Consider the following 25,838-nt stretch of genomic DNA (forward strand, 5'->3'; position numbering starts at 1 on the left):
GAAGAGCTATATCGGACTCCATGTTGGATCTGTTTCTTTGACTTTAACCTTTGCTTTTTATTGCTTTTGTAATTATAATCATACATAACGGTCTGCCTCAGGGAACCCTGCGCCTCTGCCCCAATGTTAAATTAAAGTGCCTTAGTTCAGCTCACAGGGAGACAATCTGACCCTGCCCACCTGTGAATGGCTACAGAAAAGAAATTTTGCAAGATAAATGGCCTTTTTACTTTACTTCCTCACCTCCTCCCCCTTTCTGCTCTATAAAAGAAACTGGCATCCAGTCCCCAGTAAGACGGTTTTTTGGGGACCCTAGTCTGCCATCTTCTTGGTCTGCCAGCTTTCCGAATAAGGTCATTATTCCTTGCCTCAACACCTCGTCTCCCAATTTATTGGCCCGTTGTGTAGCGAGCAGAGCAAGCAGAGCGAGATTGGACTCAGTAACAAATTTGGCTTAGCCAGCCAGGAGCCTTGCTGCTCGTGGCTAGAAGGCCCTGGTCAGAGAATACTGGGGCAAGGTCCTAGCAGCTGCCGGGACCATTTGTCCTGAGGATCTTTCCTTCAAAACTCCCTGAAACAGCACTGGTTACCCCAGCGTTTGGCAGATGAAGCAAGGAACCGACAAACTGCTATGAGTTGACAGGCTCGATTTTGGAGGGTAAGTCGCTCTGGCGTGCACACCGGGAATATATTACACCCCTCAATTTGGGCTTTTCCTTTATGGGACAAGCCAATCTCTTTGGTTGGGGTACCCTGTTGGAGAGAGGAATTGTCATTGGATGGTTTTGGGAACCAGTTTGTTGGGTTTGGTTTTGGTTTTGTGTGCATCAGTGTTGGAATTTGTGCCTTTTGTGTTGGAATTTGCGTCTTTTGTGTTTTGGTGTTATCAAACATATAAAAATGGGAAATACTCCATCTATCCCAAAGGAGAGCCCTTTGGGGCATATATTAGATAACTGGGTAAAACACAGCCATGAGCCTATGACTAAGAAAGACATATATACTATTGTAATAGGGTGTGGACCCAATATATGTTAGGATCAGAAGAGCTATGGCCCCTGAATGGCTCACTCAATTGTTATACGATCTCGCAGTAGAAGTGTTTTGCAAAAGAACAGGGAAAAGAAATGAGATTCCATATGTAGAAGCATTTATGCTATTGCATCAGGAGGAAAAGGAGTCAGAGGACTGCCACCTTATGGTGCAGCGATCTAAAAGGAAACCCAAAGGGGAACCTGTTCTGCAAGGGGAAGAGGGAGAAAATGAGAGTGGGGACATGGTACTCCAAAACCTAAACTCTCCTCTGGCTCATACAACTTCCCCACTGGCCAAGCAGGCTGCACCAGCAGTTGTTCCAACTGCCCCCATGCCACCAACATATTCACTCCTTTCACTGCCTCCTGTTTCCCCTACCCATAGGGATTGAATAAAATTTTCTGTGTTAACACCCGAGGCACAGGGACCTGGTTCAGTATCAATCTAAGACCCGACAGGGCACCCAATTTGGACTGGTAGCCATTTCCACAGAAGGGCAATTTCCCTTGTGCTGACATCCTGTAAGTGGCCAGGGTACTCCCTTAGACTTGAGGCGTCTGATTCTAATTTCCCCTCAGGAGCTCCGGATAATTTTGACAGTGGCGAAGCAAGTTCGTTGACTTTCTAATAGATACGGGTGCCACATATTCTGTGGTAAACACGAAGGTGGCACAGAAAACATCTCAGTCTATCTGGGTCACGGGAGTTTCTGGAGAAGTACAAAACCATTCGTTCTTAAACGTCTAGAATGCCAACTAGGGGACCTCACCCTGAAACATAGCTTCTTATATATGCCAGAGTGTCCAGTACCCGTTTTGGAACGAGGTCGCCTTTGTAAATTAAATGCTCAAGTAACTTTTTCGCCAGAACAGCCTGACATCAGGGTCCCACTGGAGCAAGCTTTAAGCCTACAGATGGTGCCCTGTGGAAACCCCAGAGAAGGAAACAAAGTCATCCTAGGAGAAACTTGCCTGTATTTTTGAGATGCAAATGTCCTATTTGGTCTTCTCAGGAACCCTCATCTCTGCCATCTTTTTAAAATGCAAATTTTGAAAAGAGGGTAAAGTAATTTAGAAATTGACTTGTCAAGGATAAATAGAAATCCTAAGTGTCTTTTAAGATTTAGCCATCTAGACAAGGGAGCTTGAATGGTTTCCATCTGCCAGAAACCCAACTTTAGTCCAAACTCTCGTAAACTGATGGGTTTTACATGGCTGTACCTGACTCGGGGCTGAAATTTTGAAATGAGAACCATGAGGTCTCTCTGTTTGTGTGTTTGTGTGTGTCTTTGTCTTTGGATAACATTGCTGAGGTTACCTTGTAAATGAGCTCTATTTAATTGGCTTAAAGAAAAGCAAGCGCTTACAAATCAAACAATTCTAAATACAAGAGAAATTAAGCTAAGTGAATTTCAGGTTCATGTGAACTGAGAAATATTCAGTATTAAATTAATACCTGATATTATTGTTTAAGTTTATTGATCTAATTAATGTAGACATGTCTTTAGAGTCATCAACATTAAGTATAATACTTTCACTGGACCTAGGTTTAATAGAAGTTAAATGAAATCTTATATCTGTTGCAAATTTGTCAGCAAGAAAAATAACTTGATATGATGAAACTTTAAAGTAAATAACGAGATAAGAGCTTTTAGGTAAACTCTATAAGAATAATTATGTTCTAAAAATAATCTAAGATAGTCTCTCCAGGTTTTGGTAACTATTACTTGCCTCTTGGTTTTCACTAGAAATTAAGGTTTTTAAGAGTCAGGGATTCTAATTTATACTTAAAGCTACTGAAAATAATAAAACATTTCAGTATGGTAGAATGTGTGTTTTCAGTTAAGGTATGAGGAATGGAATTACATTTTACTGAGAAAGTTTTATATATTGTCAGGATTAACTAAATTTATTAATTTATTTATTTATAAATTTATTTATTTTTGGCTCTGTTGGGTTTTCATTGCTGTGCGTGGGCTTTCTCTAGTTGCGGTGTGCAGGGGCTACTCTTCGTTGCGGTGTGCGGGCTTCTCATTGCGGTGGCTTCTCTTGTTGCGGAGCACGGGCTCTAGGCGTGTTAACTTCAGTAGTTGTGGCATGCGGGCTCAGTAGTTGTGGCTCGCGGGCTCTAGAGCACAGGCTCAGTAGTTGTGGCGCACGGGCTTAGTTGCTCCGCAGCATGTGGGATCTTCCTGGACCAGGGCTCAAACCCATGTCCCCTGCATTGGCAGGCGGATTCCTAACCACTGTGCCACCAGGCAAGCCCAGGATTCACTAAATTTAAATTGAAGTTAACTAAGTAAATGGATTTTGTTAAGTAAGCTAATACAAGATTGGAATTTGATCTCTTTCTCTCTGTTATAAGTGCTCCCTTTTGATAACAGATTGTATGAGTTTCTGTCCCCTTAGGTGACCTGTATTTGTTTTCTTTTAATCATTTTGTGACTTTGGTTAAATGAGTAAGTATTGTTTCACAGTGACCTATGATCCTGTTGTGTTTTAAAAGCTTTTTGATATTTTTAACAAGCTTCCCAAATATCAAAATCTGACTAAGCTTTTTAGCCTCCAGCTGACTCTGGGATACTTCAAAAGAACATCTCTGAGACATCTCGGAGAGGAATGTCAAACGAAGTTTATTTGGTATGTTAAATTACTTAAAAAATATTGTCAAGTGACTGGAGATGAACTTTAGGTTATAGTGCATGGATAGATGTCATTAATATAGATATTCCAAAATGTATATGGAATCCCTAACATCTGATATATCCTGATATGTTATCAATCATAATTCTAGTTATTCTAAAATGTTATATGTCACAGAAATATCTAAGTTTCCTGCTAATTGCATTGTATTCCAATCTTTTTTAAAAAATTAATTTATTTTATATGTTTATTTTTGGCTGTGTTGGGTCTTTGTTGCGACTAGCGGGCTTTCTCTAGTTGGGGTGAGCGGGGCCTGCTCTTCATTGCGGTGTGTGGGCTTCTCATTACGGTGGCTTCTCTTGTTGTGGCGCACAGGCTCTAGGCGCACGGGCTTCAGTAGTTGTGGCATGTGGGCTTAGTAGTTGTGGCACGTGGGCTCTACAGCACAGTCTCAGTAGTTGTGGCGTACGAGCTTAGCTGCTCCACAGCGTGTGGGATCTTCCCTGACCAGAGCTCGAACCCGTGTTCCCTGCCTTGGCAGGCAGATTCTTAACCACTGCGCCACCAAGGAAGTCCGTATTCCAATCTTTAACCAGGCTACTTTAAGTTTTGTCCTGATGTTTTTACAAAATGAAGATTTTCAAGAAGACTCATAAAAGGAACTTTTTAACAATTAGTTTCTGATAGCCTTTAGACAATATCACTGGACTGGGTAACAAATGACAAACCTAATGGAAAACCTGATTACTTCATCCAGATCAACAGGAATTAATTATATGTGACTGAATGAACTGGTAAATATGATTTATAACTTTATGACTTCGGAAAATATACTGGCTTTATTCTTTGTTTTTCAGAAAAAAACCTTTTCTCTTATGCTATGACCTACAACAAGTTGAAAAAGTATGCCTTTGTAAACAAAGATGAAACATTTATCTTTTTGTCTCTACCTGGTTGATCCTGCCAGTAGCATATGCTTGTCTCAAAGATTAAGCTGTGCATACATGGCCAGTACAGTGAAACTGCAAATGGCTCATTAAATCAGTTATGGTTCCTTTGGTCGCTAGTTCTTGCCACTGGATTACAACTAGTTATACTAATCATTGTTTTAATGTGTTCTTTGTTTCCAAATTGTTTGTGCCTCCCTGCTGCACTATGTCTTCGTCAGTGTTACCAGCTGCATTTACTTATATCCTACTTTATAAGATTGCTGTCTCTTACAGTACCCAGTGTGTAACCAGGCCTCCAACAAAACCTCTATGCCTAAACATCTTGAGGAAATAGATCACATTTATAACAAAATAATTATAGTGTGATTCTAGGTATGGGTAGAAGCAACAAGGGAAAATGTCTCCTGGATCATAATTAGACAGAGGATCTGGAGAATCTTTAATTATCAATAGGGCCTAATCCAAAAATTAGCACCTGGAGTGGCATATCAAGAATTTTCACCTGATCTGGGATGAACTTCCCAGCGCTGTGGGACAAAATTTGATCATGAAATGTCTCCCAAATATTGCTCAAATTTCTGACCAAGAGGGGAGGATCTGAGAAATGGCATCAGTGATTGCAGCCCTCCAAGGTGAGCCAGCGAGCCCTGAGGAAAGGGAAGGAGAAGAATACCTGCCATCTAGCAGCCATCAGACTACAGCCACTCCCCACAGTGAGCCCTGAGGAAACTCAGAATGTGAAAATACAGGATACAGGCCCTAGATAGATGAGGCACATATCAAAGGAATGATTTCAGTAAGCCCAGCCTCTTGCATCTTCCCATACATAGAAAAGCCCTAAATTCCTTAAAGACAAATCTCAACATTCGAAACAACTGGCACCTATGGTGGACATTCCCAGAAAGAACCATGTGACGAGACGCAGCAAGAAACAGTTAGAATGGTCATCGCCCCTTTTCCACAAGATTATGGAACGGACATTGACAGTGGGGAACTGTAACAGGGAAGAGCTAAATCGGACTCCATGTTAGATCTGTTTCTTTGACTTTAAACTTTGCTTTTCATTGCTTTTGTTATTATAATCAGGCATAATGGCCTGCCTCAGGGAACCCTGCCCCTCTGCCTGAACATCAAGTAAAGTGCCTTTGTTCAGCTCACAGGAAGACAATCTGACCCTGCCCACCTGTGAATGGTTGCAGGAAAGAAGAAATTAACACATCCCCTCCTATTTTGCAAGATATATGGTCTTTTTACTTTACTTCCTCACCTCCTCCCCCTCTCTGTTCCATAAAAGAAACTGGCATCCAGACCCCGATAAGATTGTTTTTTGGGGATCCTAGTCTGCCATCTTCTCGGTCTGTCGGCTTTTCGAATAAAGTTATTATTCCTTGCCTCAACACCTCGTCTCTTGATTTACTGGTCTGCCGTGCGGCAAGCAGAGCGAACTTGGACTCGGTAACATACCTTCTGCCTATTAAGGTCTATAGTTACCTATCATGACCAGTGCTTGCATTTCTTCTGCGAGGATTTCCTCACCACTCCAACTCTTCTATTTACCAGGAACATTTATTAATATCATTACTTATTTGCTTATCTACTTCCCCTTAAAGGGGAGAACAGAGGTGATGTTTTACTTGAATATTCATCACATTATATCAAAAGCCAAAGAAAGTACCTGACACATAGTAGATGCACAATATATTTTGTTAAATTTTGACGAATGAGGAAATGAGTTAATGAAAGAAATGTGGTTTTGGTACATATTTAAGAACATAGGCTTTGCAATATAACAAACACAAATACATGTTTACTGTTTGAATATACGGAAACGTAAAGACAATTTTCACTAATGAACGTGTTTGTATCTATTACTAAAGGGGTGACTACATACTAAGGTTAATACATTTATGAGCTGCTTTAAAAATCGTTAAGATCTAAAATATAGAAAATTTTCAGATTTCAAAACAATACCATTCTTTCACATTAGTTCAGTAATGGTTTCAGAGAAAGGGAAGGAGCGAGGAAAAGAGAGAGCTAGGGAGGGACAGGAAGCAGAACATTCAAGAGAAAAAGCTCCTACAAGGAAAGCACAGGTTCACGAGGAGCAAACTGCTTAGGCTATTACTTCAAGAAGGGAGTTCAAACTTGCTTTTTCAAGTTTCAGATTTCTTTGTATCCTGTTGCAATATTGTGATTTATAAGAGATGTATATTTGGTCTTCGTCCAGGATTCCTGACCCTTAGCTCCCCAAACCCTTGGAATTTCTTAAGTGCTGAGAATGACAAAAGTGTCTCTTGTTGTGTTAATGAAATGACTTTAGGACCCCACCTAAGGGCGGAGGCTGGTTGCCAGGAGAACCAACCACAGAATTAGAGTTGGAACTTGCAGTTGCAACACCTGACCTTCCGGGGAGAGGCTGAAGGTTGAATCAATCACCCAGCGGCCAACAATTTAATCAAACTCATGCTTCTTTAATGAAGCCTCCATAAAAATCCGAAAGGACAGGGTTCACAGAGCTTCTGGGTTGGTGAACACGCGGAGACTGGGGGAAGAGTGTCGCTCTAGGAGAGCCGGCAAAAAAAGCTGTGCGCCTATCCCCATTCCTTGCCCTCCACATCTCTTCTGTCTGGCTCTTCCTGAGTTACATCCTTTTATACTAAACTGGTGATCAAGGAAGTAGGAAATTAATTGAATCTGAAGAGCGGGTCATGGGAACCTCTGATTTATAGCCAGTAGTTCAGAAGTAAGATAACAACCTGGACTTTGGACTGGCGCCTGGAGTCCAAGGAGGGGTCGTGGGAAGCCCAATCTATTGCAGCGGGTCAGAAACACAGGTAATGACCCGGGCTTGCAACTGGCGTATGAAGTGGGGGGTGGGGCAGTCTTGTAGGACTCAGTCCTCAACCCGTGGAATCTGATGCCATCTCCGGGTAGAGAGTGTCAGAATTGAGTTGAATCATAGGGCACCCAGCTGGTGTCAAAGAATTGCTCGGTGTGGGGAAGCACTCCCCCGCCCCCCATGTTGCAATTGGGTCCCTAATTCACTTGTACAAATGATGCATTTAGGTCTTTACTACAGACATAACATCTCTGGCCTATGAACTGCATAGATTCCTTTCACATATTCTGGTAGACTGATTTAAATTGTTGATTAAATTGTAAGTTTTTATTAATTATATAGGCCTAAGTAGTGAAGGCATTGAGATACAATGTTGGCTACAAAATAACCACTGATATTATGAAGATATACTATCTGCTGCCTGATTGCAAACTTGCTGATATCAGAAGGGCCCCTTTTGATTCAAGTTCACCAAAGCTCTAGGAGGCACATGGGGGAGGACGCTGGAGTTTGTATGCTAGATAAGGATAAAGTCAAGAACAAGAAAGTCAACAAGCCATGGCTGGAAACTCTGGGATTTCAGGGGCTGAGGTAGCAGAGAGAGAGCCATAGCCAGAATTTTCCTCCACAAGGTTTTAGTAATATTGGAAATCAATCAGTACAATGTACTAACAAATTAGCACAAAACATTCTACTAATTTTGAAAATCAATGCCCTATCCTAGAACTGATTTCCCAGAAATTAAGAAATTCTGCCTTGAAGATGTGGTTTCTGCTTACCATCTCATAGAAGTGAAATCTATTTGAAAATATTCCTTATATATGGTAAATAATATTTTGTGTTCTGTTTATGTAACTGTTTTAAAAGTTAAATGAGATTTATACCTCTTCCAATTCCTCAACCAGAGGATCCAAACAAACTAATATCATTTTATTGATTTAATTACTTCAATGATCCACAATAGAAAACAACCTATATATCTGCTTGTAAGGCCAGCAGGTCCGGGGAAGGGCCCAGGGAGTCACACGGAAGCCCCGCCAGGGTGGTTGATGCAGCCGAACCCACGAGTGGCATCAGCCCGGGACTTTCCACCTGCTCAGGAAACAGACCCAGAACTTTCCACTCGGCCCCGGTCTTCCCGCTCCCCGAGGGGCGGAACCAACGGCTCTGAGGCTGATGCAACCGACACCTGACATTGCCACAACACCCGAAAGATTACCAAAAAAGGGGGCTGCTTCACACAGCAAGTGCCTCCCCTGCGTCCACCCCTATAAATTTTCTTCACGCCTGCACCCGGGCGCGACTTCTCTGGCGCCTTTCTCTCTGACCAGTGAACCTCGCCCGGGAGCGTTCCCAAATAAAGCTTGTTTAAGCTCTCCTCCGTTTTTGGTGCCGTTCCTTACATTTGGTGCCGAAACCCAGGAGGGGTACCCAGCCCCACAAATTACCGCGGGGCCACACCCCCACCCCGCAGGGAACGACCGGGGACCTCTGCTCACCCACCCGATCCGGCAGAAGCGGGGTAAGTTCCTCCTTCGTTCCCCTCGACCCCCAGGGTCCCTACCCACCGGACTCCCTGTCCTTAACCGCGGCCGCGTCAGGGAGTCCTCCATCCTCCCTCCGAGCCTCGGGCGATTGTGGAGACGTCCCAACCGCCTGACTGCTCTCCGATCCGCCGTGACCAGAAATTGAGACCAGAGACGTCTCTCTCTTTCTCTGTTCACCCGGGGACAAACCGGAGGTCATGGGGACTTCAGAATCCAAACCAGATCCTAAGGTACCCCGGGGTGTCTCCTGGTCAACTTTACAAAACCTCCGCCGCAGGCGGCTCATAGTTTATTCCACCGAGGCCTGGCCACAGTACCCTCTAGACAATCAATCTAAATGGCCTCCTGAAGGGACTTTCGATTTCAACATCCTCCGCGATTTAGATAACTACTGCCGCAGGACGGGTAAATGGGCCAAGGTCCCCTACGTCCAGGCCTTCTGGTATTTACGCTCCTGCCCTTCCCTCTGCGCCGATTGTTCCACTTCCCAGATCCTTCTTGCCAAACAGACATCTACTACATCCAAGTCCCTAATTTCCTTTGACGATGACCCCTCTCCACTAGCCGACCCACCCGAATCTCTTGCCTCTCCCCCCTCCAGAGCTCCTCTCCAACCCCCACCCTACCCTGGACCAGCCCCTCCCTCCTGAGACCACCCCAGCGCCCCCCACCACTCCCCCGCTTCCCCCGGCAACCTCCCCCTTGGCTTCCCCTTCCCTCACCTCTCTCTCTTCGCCCCTCTCCTCGCCAATCAGCTCACACACCCGCTCTCACCACCACGACTCCCAAGACCCAAACCTTCTCTGTCCCTTAAGAGAGGTGGCCGGAGCGGAAGCATTAGTTAGAGTTCATGGTTCCTTTTCCCTCCAAGATCTCTCTCAAATAGAAAAGCGATTAGGCTCCTTTTCTGCCGACTCTCCTCCCGCTACATCAAAGAATTTCGCTACCTCTCTCAAGCTTACGATCTAACCTGGCACGACATCTTTGTGATCCTATCTTCCACTCTGACCCCCGACGAGAGGGAACGAATTCAAACTGCTGCCCGAAACCACGCAGATCAGGTCCACCTCACTGATAACTCTATGCCCGTCGGAGCCACTGCCGTTCCTGGCACCGATCCGGGCTGGAGTTATCAGGACGGCCAAGATGGTCGCCGCAAACGCGATCTAATGATCCAATGCCTCCTGGCTGGTATGCAGGCTGCCTCCCACAAGATTGTCAACTTCGAAAAGCTAAAAGAGATAACCCAAGAGCCCAATGAAAATCCAGCCGTTTTTCTCAACCGCCTTACAGAGGCCCTAACTCTACACCCGCTTGGACCCTGACACCCCCGCAGGCGCAACGGTCTTGGCCACCCACTTTATCACCCAATCAGCCCCTGATATCAGAAAAAAACTTAAACGGGCAGAAGATGGCCCCCAGACTCCCATCCGAGACCTGGTAAAAATGGCCTTTAAAGTCTACAATGCCTGTGAAGATTTGGCAGAGTCCAGCCGACAGGCTCGGATGCACCAAAAGGTGGCCCTCCAGACCCAAGCCCTCGTAGCCGCCCTGCGGCCAGCCATCTCCCATGGACAACATCCACGGGACCCGCCGAAGGCAACCCCACCAGGGGCCTGCTTCAAGTGCGGAAAAGAGGGGCACTGGGCTCACCAATGTCCCAATCCCCGGCCTCCTTCCAAGCCCTGCCCTGGCTGCGGGCTAACAGGCCATTGGAAGAGTGGCTGCCCTACGGCCGGCCCTCCCTCAGCGCCTCCACGTGGAGGGCGGACCGACCCGACGGCTCCACCACTCAAACTCCTGGGATTGGCTGACAACTGACAACACCCGGACTCGAAGACCCCCATCACCCTCGCTGAGCCCAGAGTAACGCTACAGGTAGCGGGTAAGTCCAGCTCATTCCTGGTGGACACGGGGGCTACCTATTCGGTCTTGCCTACATATTCCGGGCCAGTTTTTCTTTCCCAGATCTCGGTAATGGGCATCGACGGTAAGCCGTCCTTCCCGCTCCAGACCGGCCCCCTCTCATGTTACATCGAGAGGCTCCTTTTCACTCATTCTTTCTTAGTCATACCGTCCTGCCCGGTTCCTCTGCTAGGTCGTGATGTTCTCTTCCAATTAGGGGCCTCCCTCCAACTTGCCAGATTTGATCCTAAGGCCTCCTCCTCTCAACTCCTGCTCCCCCTCCTCGTTCTGGCAGCAGAGCCCTCTCCCTCCTCTCTTCCTCCTCCCATCTCCTCCAACACGATAGACCCCCAGGTCTGGGATACATCAAAACCCATAATAGCGACACACCACCCCCCTGTCCTAATCCGTCTTAAAGACCCCTCCAAGTTTCCATCCAGGCCCCAATTCCCCATTTCTGAAACTCATCTAAGGGGCTTATGACCTATTATCACCAGACTCTTAGACCACCAGACTCCTCATCCCCACGGACTCTCCCTGCAACACCCCCATCCTGCCTGTCCGCAAGGCCTCAGGAGATTACCGCCTGGTCCAGGACCTCTGACTGATCAGTGAGGCGATAATTCCCCTCCACCCAGTTGTGCCAAACCCATACACTTTGCTCTCCCATATTCCCCCGTCCACCACCCATTTTACGGTCCTCGATCTCCAAGACGCCTTCTTTTCTATCCCCCTACACCCTGATTCCTACTTCCTTTTTGCTTTCACCTGGACAGATCCGGATACCCAGGCTTCCCGCCAGCTTACCTAGACGGTTCTTCCCCAGGGCTTCCACGACAGCCCCTACCTCTTTGGCCAGGCTCTGGCGTGGGACCTCGCTTCCTGCCCTCTCACCCCCAGTATAGTCCTCCAATACGTGGATGACCTCCTCCTCTGTAGCCCATCTCTCAGCCTCTCAAAACAACACACTGCTGACCTCCTCGGCTCTCGCGGCTATTGGGTCTCTCCAACCAAGGCCCAACTGTCTACACCCTCAGTAACCTACCTGGGGATTCACCTTACCCCCACAACAAAGAGCCTGACAGCCGACCACACCCAGGCCATCTGCGACCTCCAACCTCCAGAGACAGCTGACCAGATTCTCTCCTTTCTGGGCCTAACAGGATTTTTCCGACACTGGATCCCTAACTTTGCTCTTCTTGCTAAGCCCCTATATTTAGCTGCTAAAGAAACCCCCCAAGGACCCCTTACCTCTCCCTCCACTGTTCGACGGGCGTTTCTCACCCTCAGAGACACCCTGATATCCTCCCCTCCCCTTTCTCTGCCTAACCCAGACCGTCCTTTTCACCTCTTTGCAGATGAATGGATCGGAATAGCTACCGGACTCCTTGCCCAACCCGTAGGGCCTTCCTATCGCCCTGTGGCCTACCTCTCCAAACAACCTGACCCAACCATTCGGGGATGGCAACCATGCCTCCGAGCTTCGGCAGCAGCAGCCGAGCTGACCAAACACTCAAACTGACCCTGGCCCGCCCGCTGACTGTATTTTCCTCCCACCGACTGGCCGACCTCTTTGGCCATAAGTCTCTCTCTCTCTCTCGGGCCCTCCTGCATCCAGGAATTCCACCTGCTGTTCATTGAAAACTCTGCTATCTCCCTCAACCTCTCCCCCCCCACCCCCCCCACCCCCCCGCCTAAACCCGGCCTCCCTCTTGCCTATCTCTGATACCGGGACCTCCCTTTCCCACTCCTGCCCCCAAGTCCTAGAGGCCCTCAGCCCTCCGAGGGAGGGACTCTTTGATACTCCACTGTTAAACCCGGACCGCACCCTCTTCGTAGATGTCAGCTCAATACTCGGCCCCGATGGACACCGCCGGGCGGCCTACGCGGTAGTAACCATCTCAACCATTATCGAGGCCAACCGCCTCCCAGAAGGGACAACCTCTCAAAGGGCTGAACTGATAGCACTCATGCGGGCCCTCGACCTCTCTAAGGGCCAAAGGGTCAATATCTATACAGATTCTAAATATGCCTTCCTGATTGCACACAGCCATTCAGCTCTTTGGAGGGAACGCGGATTTTTGACCACCAAGGGTTCCCCGGTGGTCAACGCCTCCCTCATCGCAAAACTTCTGGAGGTCCTCCAACTGCCTGAGGAGGTGGCAATCATCCACTGCAGGGGCCACCAGTCTCCCTCTAACCCAATAGCACAAAGTAACTCAAAGGCCGACTCCGTGGTCCGCAAGCTCACCAAAGAGGCCCCTCCAGCTCCGATCTTGTTCCTCACCACCTCAATCCGACCCGCATACGACCCCCACGAAGAGACAGCCCTACTATCCAAAGGGGGCCACAAGGCCGAAAAAGGATGGATTTTTATGGACAACAAAGTTGCCCTCCCTTCAGCCCAAGCGGCCAGCCTCCTATCAGACATCCACAAGTCCCTACACATTGGCCCGAAGCTGATGTTCCGTTTCCTAGATCCCCTCTTTTACATGCCCGGACTCAGAGATGCCATCTCACAAACTCACGCGGCTTGCCAGACTTGCGCGTCTGTCTCTCCACAAGGAGGCCTACGACCCCAAATCCCTACTCACCAGATGCGCAGACACCAACCTGGCGAGGACTGGCAGATTGACTTCACCCACATGACCCGCTGTAAACGCTTCCGATATTTGCTCACTCTCGTTGACACCGTTTCAGGTTGGATCGAGGCCTTCCCAACGGCCCGAGAAACAGCGGATACGGTCGCCACCATCCTTCTCCAACATATCATCCCCCGATTTGGCCTGCAGATCTCCATCCAGTCGGACAACAGACCCGTCTTCTTCTCTCAGGTGGTTCAACAGATATCCGAGGCTCTTCAGATCACCTGGAGACTCCACCTCCCCTACCACCCCCAGTCATCCGGTAAGATTGAGCGTGCCAACGGAATCTTGAAAGACCACCTCACCAAGCTGTCCCTTGAGGTCCGTATCTCGTGGCCCGACCTGCTCCCCCTTGCCCTCACCCGAATCCGAGCCTCACCTCGGACCCCTACTGGTCTCAGTCCATTTGAACTGCTCTACGGCCACCCTTTTCTCCTCCATAACTTACCAACCCAAAACCCACCCCTAGCTTCCTACCTCCCCTACCTGTCTCTGCTTCGCCACCTTCTACGTGAGCACACTGACCACAACCTGCCGACGGTCACGGTCTCTGAAACTTCCTCTCTCCCTCTACAACCCGGCGATAGCGTCCTCCTCAAAGAATTACACCCCCAATCTCTCAAGCCACGGTGGACAGGCCCACATACGGTGATCCTCACCACTCCCACGGCAGCTAAACTCTTGGGACACCCCTCCTGGTACCATGTCTCCCGCCTTAAAATGGCCCCAACTCCGGAGACTTGGACGGCCCTACCACTGGGTCCCACGAGATTACGGCTTGTCCGTCACCCTGTCTCTCCTCCTGCTGCTCCTCCTGCCACCCAGGACTCACCAGATGTCCCTATGGCGCTTCCATGTCCACGGGACATGGCAAGCTAAAGGTCGGACCCACGCCCGAGTCCTGGGCACGGGAAACTGCCAACCAGATGGGTGCCAGGCCCTGGTAACAGTCCAGATCCCCATCTCTAACATAGAAGGTGTTCCCCTGGGATGGTCCACCTCCGTTGTCTGCTTCACTTACGATCAGACCCGAGACTACTGTCAATGGTGGAATGAGACCTATGGGGGGTGCCCCTATCACTCATGTAACATCCATGTGGCAAAACTAGATACCAGGAGCTCGCTCCGACAATCCCACCTGCTCACCAGAAATGGCAAGGGTCAATTATTCATCAACATCAAAGATCCCTGGGACACAAGATGGGTAAAAGGGGTACAAGGAAAAATCTACCGGTGGGCAACTGATGCCTACCCCATGGGCTCTATCAGGGTCTTCCGCTCATACATCAGAGTGATCCCTGAAATTATCCAGCACTCGAGCGAGCAGGCCACCATGGTCCAGGAGACGGAACAGGCCCTAGAACGCCAACTACCCCACCCTGACCACAAGATGGACCCTTTTTCTCGGTTGGTCCTCATCCGCCAGGGGGTGCAAATGCTTAATCACACCGGGATAGGCAACATCTCTGACTGCTTTCTATGTGCCTCACTTGGCTGACCACCATTGACTGCTGTCCCACTCGACCAGCCCTTCACCTCTACCCTCCTCAATTCCTCCCAGAACTTACCTTTTCCCCCTTTAAGAGTCCCCATATTTCTTGATTTAGAAAAAAAGAACCTCACAATTTGCTATGGCAGCCGCCCAAACTTAACTAATGATGCACTCCCTTGCAATTCATCCCTCCCTGTAACTACGCCAATGGGGCCCCCACCAGGCTTGTTCTTTTGGTGTAATGGCTCCCTTACAAAAGAGGTCAACTCTTCCTCCCCCTTCCCATGTATCCCTGTCACCCTTGTTCCACAACTCACGTTATATGGCCAAGCCGAATTTCTCTCACTTACCACACAACTTTTTGGCCGACAAAAAGGGTCATCTTTCTCCCTATGGTCGCAGGCTTTTCCCTCGCCTCGTTGCTGCGGGCATCGGGGGAGGAGCCCTAACACACAATGTCTCAACATCCCGTGACCTAGAACAGAAACTCCAGCTAGCCATCGAGGCTTCTGCCGCCTCCATCACCTCCCTCCAGCACCAGATCACCTCAGTATCTCGAGTTGACCTCCAAAATCGACGCGCCCTGGACCTTCTGACAGCCGGCAAAGGAGGTACCTGCCTCTTCCTACAGGAAGAGTGCTGCTACTACATCAACGAGACAGGGGTCGTTGAAGACAATGTAGATGCTCTCCGACGCTTAAAAGAACTCCAACGCAGGCAGCGACAATCCACCTCCCCCATCCCCGATTGGTGGCGGTCCACCCTCTATACCTGGCTAACACCAATCCTAGGCCCCTTAATCCTTATCTGCATCCTATTCATGCTTGCCCCGTTTCCTCAGGTTTCTCCACAGCCGTATACAAGAAGTCTCTCGGGTGGCGGTGAATCAGATGCTCCTCCACCCATATGCCTTACTACCCACAGAATCCCCCGCTGCCGCCCTCCCCTAACCTCCGGACCGCTGGCCGCCCGACTCCCTTCCGGCGCCCCCGTAGAGCAGGAAGTAGCCAGAGACCAAACGTCGCCCCATTACACCAAAGAAGTCGGGATGTAAGGCCAGCAGGTCCGGGGAAGGGCCCAGGGAGTCAGACGGAAGCCCCGCCAGGGTGGTTAATGCAGCCGAACCCACGAGTGGCATCAGCCCGGGACTTTCCACCTGCTCAGGAAACAGACCCGGGACTTTCCACTCGGCCCCAGTCTTCCCGCTCCCCGAGGGGCGGAACCAACGGCTCTGAGGCTGATGCAACCGACACCTGACATTGCCACAACACCCGAAAGATTACCAAAAAAGGGGGCTGCTTCACACAGCAAGCGCCTCCCCTGCGTCCACTCCTATAAATTTTGTTCGCGCCCACGCCCGGGCGCGACTTCTCTGGCGCCTTTCTCTCTGACCAGTGAACCTCGCCCGGGAGCGTTCCCAAATAAAGCTTGTTTAAGCTCTCCTCCGTTTTTGGTGCCGTTCCTTACACTGCTGATTAGAATAATTAAAATCACCTAAAAAGATATATTAAAATATTTTCGGGGCTTCCCTGGTGGCGCAGTGGTTGAGAGTCCGCCTGCCGATGCAGGGGACACGGGTTCATGCCCCGGTCTGGGAAGATCCCACATGTCGCTGAGCGGCTGGGCCTGTGAGCCATGGCCGCTGAGCCTGCGCGTCCGCAACAGGAGAGGCCACAACAGTGAGAGGCCCGCGTGTGGAAAAAAAAAAAATGATGAATATATATTGTTACCAGCAAGTAAATTTATAATAATAACATATTAAACTCATAAAACCTATTATTTCCCATGGGTTTAAGATATTTCTTGCATAGGACATAGGACTGAATATATATGGCATATTTTCCCTTCCTCAGCTTAATGAAAACATTTTATATAGTAAAAGCATCAAATAATGTTTAATATGTTTTATACAATATAGTTCAGCCTAGGAAAAATAATATATATTGTCAATAGTGCAAATATTTTTAGAAGCTACAATTTGGTGTAGCTGGCTAGTCAGTTTCTATAGTAATTCATTTAACCAGAACCTTTTAGAAAATGTTGCTGGGTTGATTTAAGAATTTATTAACGATTAATCTGATTGGTTCCATGATATCCAGTTAAAAATTCTTCAGGCTATAATAACAGCTTTACTTCCTTCCTGCTTTTATTATTTTAACTTCAAATAAATGGTTAAAAATATAAGGTTTATCAATATGCTAAGTTGTCATTAAAATGATTTTCTGGCCTAATGACGATTCTGAATTCCACATTATTTCTCTCTCTAATCTTGTATATAGCAATCATTCCTAAGGCCTATGGCATTTTCTCATTATTCAACACTAAAGAATTTAAGACCACATAATAGTATTCTCATTCATGTATGCTGACTAGCCTTAGAGTTGCAAGATGTGTACAGTGTCTATAAAGTTGTAGAAAGAGTCAATGTGTGAAAATGTTGGACTTTTAGTACATGATATGCCCTTTTTGACAGCACATCAAAATGGAGCAAAAAACATAAAGATGTTCATACTTTAACTCAGTGATCTCACTCTTGAGAAGAAAATGAAATAGATGAGAAGTTGAATGCATGCTATTCCTAATAGAATCTTATAACAAATCATGGAAAACCATCTCAGAGGCTAACAAGAGAGGAAGTAGTGATTAATGCAATAACAATATCTGAAATAGAATCTACGCTACAACCTTTAAAAATAAAAATAAGACTAGGCAGTAACATAGAAAAGTTTATGATATCTGTTAGTGGTTTCCACAATGTAATGACAATGATGTAAAATAGATATTAATGTAAACAAGCATCAAATAGTCATACATAAAATGAAAATAGTTATTAATATTTATTATTAATTTTAATCTTATTGATATGTCACTTTTAAAATTAAAATACAATAGGGTTACTTATTAATCACAGAATTTATTTTCTAACTTCTAGAAGATAGTGCTACTAAGTCCAGTTGGAACACAAAAAGACCTGTGGGTTTTATTTAAGTTAGGTGTCCTGATGAAACAGGACCACTTTGGTGACTCACAGATACTTCCAAAGGGGTCTAAAAGAAGAGGATAAGAGTTATGAAAGGAGGAACATCCAGGAGAGTTGTTGCCTTTTGTTTTAGGTGTACATTTTGGCTGTTAAGGCTCTTCTAACTCCTTATCACTACCTATGTCCTCAAACATTCTTAGAATGTTTAACTTCTGCTATAAATTTCCACACCATATCTTTTAATCCCAATCAGTAGGCTGACTTATGAATCAGATAAGGAAAGTACAGTATTAGAGATCCAAAGGCTGAGGTTTCCAAAAAGGAATTAAGGTAAAATTGAAGTAAATTAAAAAAAAAAAAGAAAAATTCTGTGGCAAACTCGAAGGTTACAGTAGGGGCCGGAAGATAACAGAAACAAGTGCAGCAGGCTGGATATAAGTAATTGGGAGCGAGAGGCCCTGTGGTAAACTGCAGTTTGCCCTGTTTAAAAGCAGCAGGCACTACGTAGATCCAACAGGTTGCTGACATGCATGAATGCGGACTTAGGGCTGCCAGATATTCAGAATCCTTCAAGGGAGCCCAGAAATACAGCTGTTCAGGTGAAATCTCCTGAGTTTCTAACTGTTGGCAACTAACTAGAATTAGTTTTAATTTGTCATTCCCTGCAATAGCCTAATAACAGCTGCCTTTGGGCTTATTTTGTTTCACAGAATTCCTGTGTACCACCTCTGACCTATAGTTAGCATGCAGGCAGGGATTTCCTAAAAGGATGATCTTTATCTGCCAGAAGTCACATTTTCAATTGAGGCCTTTCGTAGAAAAAATAAAAAATATTAAAAAAAGAAAAAGGAAAAATGCTAAACAGTGAAGCTAAAGTAAGTTGTGAGCATGCTGGTAAGCACAAATCAATAAGGGCTTACAAACTCTAAGAACATTATGCTAAGACCTTAAATGTTCCTGAGGAGCAAAACCTTAGAGGATTTTACTTTTACATTCTCTGTAACTGAGGAGACATTCTGAGTCACTACAAAAGGAGATCAGCCCAAAAGGCTTTTTATAAAGATGGCTCCCTTTACTGAAATTACATTAAAAATGATCAGAAGAAAATGACAAAATTTGACCAAGATGGAATTGCTATGAGCTACCAAACTGCAAATAGGACCTGACTGTGTGTGTCCTGTGTTGTGCCTGTTGCTAGTTTCCCTTCAGCTATCCCATTCCTTCCAACTCTCATTTTCCATCCTTGACTGTTGTTAAAAGGAGGTCGCTGGAGACTCCTAAGAAATGATTGTCTGGCTGAGTAAAGAAGGAAACCGAAAGAGGTATAAAGGCATTTTTACTTCAACCGTAGGAATTTACCGTCATTAAAGTTAGACTCTGCGGATGGGTGGGAGTGAGTGGTTGGAAGGAAGGGGAGAGCTGTCTATTCAACTCATCATTTGCATCACATGCACCCAAGGAAAAAATGTTTACCTGGTGGAGCCACGGTTAACCTTTTTTCCTTGCTGAGCCGGTGCCCTTGGATGAATTCACTCATGGAAGGGGGGCCCTTCAGAAGAAATGATTCTGTGGAGGTGGGATCAGGGGGAACTCTTAATAAATTCTGTAGGTAGGAAGCCCCTGAAGTCCTGGGACGGCTCTGATCACAAAGGGAAGGTGAAAATTGTCTTGCAGGAGATCCAAGAAAATACATATAGGAAACAAAAAAGTTTTACTTTAATTACCTTTCAAAGCCTCACCAGTGACAACATTATTTATATTGGCATTTAAAATTTTTTAACAAGTAAATCAAGATTTTCACTAAATGTTTAGTTTCCATACCAGGATACAACCCTATTTGGAAACTGTACTGGATACTGGAAAAGAGATTTATTATAGTTAGTCAGTTTGAACCACAAATAGAAAATATTTATATTGTTTGATTCTTAACTGAAAACTCCTAAAATAAAAACTTTACTATTAACTGAATATACAGGGTAAGAAATTCAACATCCAGGACTCTGGAAAAAGGTCATAAAATCAAGCCATTAAAAACCATACAAGCGACTTTTGGACAATATTCACATAACAAATGAAAAAGCACAAAAACCTGCTTTTAAGAAAAAGACTATACATATTCCATTCTATTTGACCTAAATAGAGACATCTCCTTTCAGTCAGTCACCAGTTTTCGGAATATGGACAAAAGTTCCCCTAAGAGAACACATTCATATCCTCGCCTCCTTAGAGAGAAGCTGGTAAATAGCACCATTGCCATTAAAACTATCACCCATGTAAAACATAGCTTCATTCTTAATATTGACCTTTTTGTCTACCAATTTTTAGGTTGGAGGTAAGGGAGAGGCACATTTATGCATACAAGGAACAGCAAAAATGTTAACAGACACTTGAAAAGTATATTATGGTTAACCAAGAGATGGGGTGTGGGGGACAGAAAGGAATAAATAAACACAAGTATCCAAAGGTTTTAATTTGGAAAAACCAACATTGGCAAGGCCCATTTATACACCCACTCCCAGTTTTTCCCTTCCTTTCCTTCCTCCATCCTCCACAATAAGAGCACATTAACTTTTGCAGTTAACTAAAATCTGGCCACTGCACCATACTATGAAGATCGCTGCATGCATACCTTTTCCTCTGAGTGCCACTGCTGACCCGAATGTTGGGTGTCTGTGGGCCCTGACTATGCAGGAGGTAAGTGTCTATGGTGGGCACGGTGACTGATGCCTCCCCACTTACTTTAGGGCTGCCGATCTTGCTCTTTCCAAGTTTGCCTTTGCTGCGACGGGACTGCTCATGGTCAAACTCTAAGTCCTCCAGCCGCTGGGTCAGGGCGAGTTTTTGCTGGATAGCCATTTGTAACAAAGTGTTTAGAGTCTTCTTCTCATCCTCTGCAGCTGCTAACTGTCTCTGCATCTCATCCAACTGTGTGACATATTCATCACATCTGGAACCACAACAGAAAAGTGGTCAGGAGAAAATCTTGGTGAAATTAAGTTTGGAACTTAAGTTGAAAGTAATGAATTTTACTGGAATTTAGATATTTGGAACACTGGTCTTCCTAGATCACAATGGAAGTAATCTATTATAGTAGAAAACTGGAAACAGCAGGTTCAATAACTGATAGTTAATCTATACAATGAAGTATATATGGGGACATTGTTAATAGGTGGCATCTTAAACCCCAGAGACAGAGTTATTGTGGTTGCAGAAGAACCAAAAGTAAAGTCTCAGGTAATGTTCACAGCATTGTAGATGTGTTACAATAGCTTTATAGTTTATGCCTGTAGCATGCAAAAGAATAATAATATTTGTAAAGAAAATATGTACTCTTTATCTATATTTATAGGTTTTATTTTAATTGAGTACAGATTGTAGTTGCTAGTGCTTTCAATATGGCAGATTTGCCTGAATTAGAAACCTGAGTATCTTCAATGATTTCCCAAACAGATGATAAAGCAATAGGTGCAAACCAAGATTTGCATAGGGTTCAAAACAGATATAGCCAGCTGTCAGGAACATCTTTATTCAGGTTTGATACTTGTGCTGCAGCAGGAGGATAAGCTCGGTGGTCTTTTTTCTACCAAAAGTAACACCTAAGCATATGTACATTTGGAAGGAAGAATTATTCACAAAATTATTCAGAGTTTTTTCTGCATTTATTTACCTGCTAAGATAGTAAGAGCTCTCCATGAATCAGAAGATAGTTAATGACTTTCTGGAGTTACCCAAAATGTATTGTACAAACTTTGAAATTAACACAAGACTTTTGGTATTTTAAAGAAAGAACAGACTTTGTAGTGAAAGAACTTGAGATCCAGGTGGGTCCCATTTTCTTTTTTTTAAAAATATAATTTAATTTAATGTTTTATACAGCAGGTTCTTAATAGTTATCTATTTTATACATATTAGTGTATATATGTCAATCCCAATCTCCCAGGTTCCATCTTCTTTAACACTGAATGTCAAGAAGCATAGTAGGAATATCATAAGAAAAATCAGGGCTTAGTAAAATAAAATGTGGATTTCAGGACCCTGCATTTATTTTAATTGGTTAGATGAAAATATTTTTAAGAATACTATGGAGTAAGGCAGTTAATATACCTGAAAAAACAAATTTCTGTGAAAATGCATTATTTGAGGATAATAATTCTTATATAAACCAGATGGAGACTTTAAATGTCCCTTTAAAAATGTTTTGATTTCCTTTACAAAGAGGGGGGCATTGTGCACCAAACCCATTCTCCATCCTGCCGCCCTCCACCGCCATAGTGGCCAGAGGTGTGGACATTCTACTCCCCAAACTCTACTGTGCTCAGACCCAGAAGTCAGTTCCCTTCAGTTCTCCTGTAACCTTGTGGTCTCTTAGGCACTCGGCCACCTCACTGCTATTTCCAAGAGTCAATAACAAAGTTTGAGCTTGAGCCTTTTCTCTTCTGACACTAAAAGGAAGCTGGACAGATTCCAGGGCCCAGGATTTTTTTTTTACATTATATCAGCTACATGTAAGTAATTTACTGAATCTGTAAATAAAGCATAAGCATAGTTATGCTTTGTGAATTTTGTACCAAGTTTGCATCATATAAAATATAGAACTATGTTTGTTTTGGCACTGAATTGTGACAGCAAAAAGGAAACTGCAACACTATATTGAACACCTCAAGATTTTGAAAACGTTGAATCAATAATTCTTAACAGTCATTTCAAGTCTAAAAAATAAAATATAGTGGTGCTTCATAACAAAACTGGTGCGGGGAGGTAGTAAGTAATATTTGTCTAAATAATTAGTTGGGCAGTGTGAAAAATTTGGTGATATATATAATTACATTTTAGAAATTATAATTTAATTCACACTATATTAAAGTAAGTAATTAGCTCATATGATGAATATTAATCTTCATTACAAAGTATCTTTTTCACACAAATACTTGCTAATGATAAACACTTATATGTATACAGAAATAAATGTCAGTGATGATAATGTAATATTTAGCTATTTTAGGAAGTGAGTTTTTTCCCCCTTATTGGAGGTGGTTTTTTTTCTTTTTTCTTTTTTTTTTTTTTTTTTTGGTCTAATTCTTTTGGGCACATAAGGCTCTAGAAAAAATATCTATTATATTAATTTAAAAACACTTGTATGGGGAATTTCCTGGGAGCCCAGTGGTTAGGATTCTGCTTCCACTGCTGGGGGCCCGGGTTCTATCCCTGGTTGGGGAACTAAGATCTGCAAGCCGTGCAGCACGGCCAAAAAATTAAAAAAAATTAAAAATTTTTAAAAATTAATAAATAAAAACACTTGTATGTAGAAGAATTGCTTGATCCAGTGTGTCCAGTAGAGGGCTCTGGAAAACAGCACAAAAGATTTTATCTTAGACTTGTCAGAGTGGAATCTCATGTATTTTCTTTACACCTTGCCCTTTTAGATGGCAGACTAAGTAACACTCACGATGCACGAAGATGAACATGGGCATTTTGAAGTCTTTTCCCCATGTACCACACCTAATCTCGCAAGAAAAACTATTACCTTGTTGCAAACATTGCTCTCAGGGATGAGAAAGTTGCTGCATCTTCTTTCAAAGCCTTCAGTTCATTTCTAAGTTTCGTCATAGTTTCAGTCACCATTGCTTTTTCGTTTTCATATTTGTTCTTGAGATTAGCTAATGCCACCTCAGCTGTCTAAAGCAGAAAAATCACAATGCTTACAATTTTCATATCAGGAAAATCTATCATACACATTCTTCATGCTGGGTCTATTTCTTTCATAAATAAAAAGTGAAATTGTCTAGGTTGAATTTTATATAAACATATATATGAACTTCGGACATAGGGTAATTTTTTTTATGTCAAAACATAAATATGAATCTATAATGTGGATAAATTGCCCTAGAAGCCAGCTGTGAACCAGAGTCACTATCAAGAGCTAAGGGAATGATAGTAGTTCAGTAAATATTTAATGCAGATTGTTGAGAGTATGGGATTTTCAGATATGAAGGGAGCCAAAATGAAACTTTATACAAGAAGGGTTTTATCAAGGAGAAATTAGTGAAGAAGCACAGCTTCCAGTCGAAATACAATAGAACTCAAATATTCTTTTGTCACCTGTGCTTGGTGGGTTTGAAACATATAGAATAAAAGACACAGGTCATTGCAATTTATAACATGAGTATAACAAACTATAAATCCATATTATATATTTAAGGAAAAGAATTAACAAAGAATCAATTATTTCCTAAGTCTTTGTATACAACTTCTTCAAAACAATAAATTATAGTCAACTTCTTCACAATCTCCATAAAATCAGATTCCAAAAAATATATATACATATATTTTAAATATAGAATGTTTCACAAATTTGCGTGTCATCTTTGTGCAGGGGCCGTGCTAATCTTCTCTGTATTGTTCCAATTTTAGCGTATATGCTGCCAAAGTAGGCGCCAAAATATTGAATGAATTAAAGTATTTGTTTGAATTTGGGATTTGGGCATGTTTAAGTTCTTGGAATTAAGAATGTTTCAAATTGAGAACTAGCCCGACACACAGTAGGAAATAGAAACAAATAAACAAAAAATGTTGGCTAAATCAATGCATGAAATCCATGTATATTTAGGGACTGCCTAGTTGATGCATAACCCCCATGGTATTCATATTGAAGCCAAACTGGATACACACCATTTTTACAAACTGTTAACTACAGTTTTCAGAGTGTGTAAAAATATTCAATACTAATGAAAAAAGCCCATTACTAATGAAAAAAATCCATTAGTAATGGGATTTCCCAGGAAGACTACTGTGGTTTTTTAACATTTCTTTTTGCGCTTCAAGTGGACAGCTTCAACTTTCTTCTACAAAGTGCCAATCCATTTATAGAGATAAATGGATTCTTTTTTAATTTAAACACTATTGGATAAGGTAGTTTATTAATGTTTTTATTCCAAAGTCATAACTTAATAGTTTTTTTAATTTTTATTTTTAATGTAACTTAATAGTTTTGATTGTATTTAAATTCAGATTAAAATGAGAGGTTACTCATAAAACAGTTTAGTATGTTCCGTAGTGCTACAACTCAGTAGAAACTTTAGAAATGTTATAGATTCAGAAAGTTATCCAGAATGCAGAAGTCGACCTGGGGAAAAATGGCAGTTGTTTGATTTTTTAAAAATTTAGACACATGATCATTTAGAACAGACAGTTAAGTTTAAGTTGTGAAAATGTAGATGTAACAAGTTTGTAAACACGTGGAGCTACATACATGGTCAGTTATCTAAGGGGAAAAGAGAAGGAAGTGACAGAGAGCAAGATCTGAAACAGATGTACAAACTCATTTATTGTGAAAAATGCCCCCAAAGGACTCAGCAATGTTTGTAGACTTTTGTCTACAAAACTGCACAAAGCTTTTTCGGAATTAAGAAAGTGTAAGTATCTCTAACCCATTAGCAGATTTGCTGACGTCTGCAATCACCACATTCTCCCAAAGTTGATTTTCTAAATAAAAAATCTTGTTTCCAGCCACAGAGGTCTAGATCTAGGATACATTGGTTACTTCCTTTGCAATGTTCCCGCAAATTGGATTACAGCATGTACAACATCAAACTGTAATTATCTGTTCTATTCTGACATCCCCAGAAGTCTGTGAGTCTTTTTCTGGAAGGCAGGGACCATGTATTGGCCTTCTTTGAATCTTTAGCATCCATCACAGTTTAGTATACAGATGGTCCTTTGTAAACATTTACTTATCTCATCAGAAGACACTGTGCTTACAGAAAACCTTAAGGTATATTAAAAGTCATAGAGAATGCAGAATGC

The 25,838-nt window shown here is 43.8% G+C and overlaps 2 protein-coding genes and 1 non-coding gene across 4 annotated transcripts in view; 1 reads left to right on the forward strand and 2 right to left on the reverse strand.

Moving 5' to 3' along the window:
- The window catches only part of BICD1 (BICD cargo adaptor 1), a 215,099-nt gene that overhangs the window by 26,597 nt on the left and 162,664 nt on the right, over positions 1–25,838 (reverse strand). For both annotated transcript variants that reach the window (XM_033866935.2, XM_073788863.1), the window contains exons 6-8: positions 23,560–23,711; positions 20,665–20,982; positions 19,509–19,702 (exon numbers count right to left, since the gene is read on the reverse strand). In XM_033866935.2, coding sequence (XP_033722826.1) covers positions 19,509–19,702; positions 20,665–20,982; positions 23,560–23,711 — 664 coding nt within the window. The remainder of the gene's footprint in view (positions 1–19,508; positions 19,703–20,664; positions 20,983–23,559; positions 23,712–25,838) is intronic.
- LOC141275927 (uncharacterized) lies at positions 1,052–16,429 on the forward strand. Its single transcript, XM_073789206.1, has 4 exons — positions 1,052–1,268; positions 8,889–8,988; positions 13,619–13,825; positions 15,458–16,429. Exons 1-4 carry the CDS (start codon positions 1,052–1,054, stop codon positions 16,107–16,109), a joined length of 1,176 nt encoding a protein of 391 aa, XP_073645307.1. The 3' UTR covers positions 16,110–16,429.
- Positions 24,364–24,466, reverse strand: LOC117314416 (U6 spliceosomal RNA). Its single transcript, XR_004529161.1, has one exon. It is a non-coding gene; the product is annotated as a U6 spliceosomal RNA (small nuclear RNA).

This window comes from Tursiops truncatus, chromosome 11 (genome assembly GCF_011762595.2).
Source record: "Tursiops truncatus isolate mTurTru1 chromosome 11, mTurTru1.mat.Y, whole genome shotgun sequence".
Classification (NCBI taxonomy): Eukaryota; Metazoa; Chordata; class Mammalia; order Artiodactyla; family Delphinidae; genus Tursiops; species Tursiops truncatus.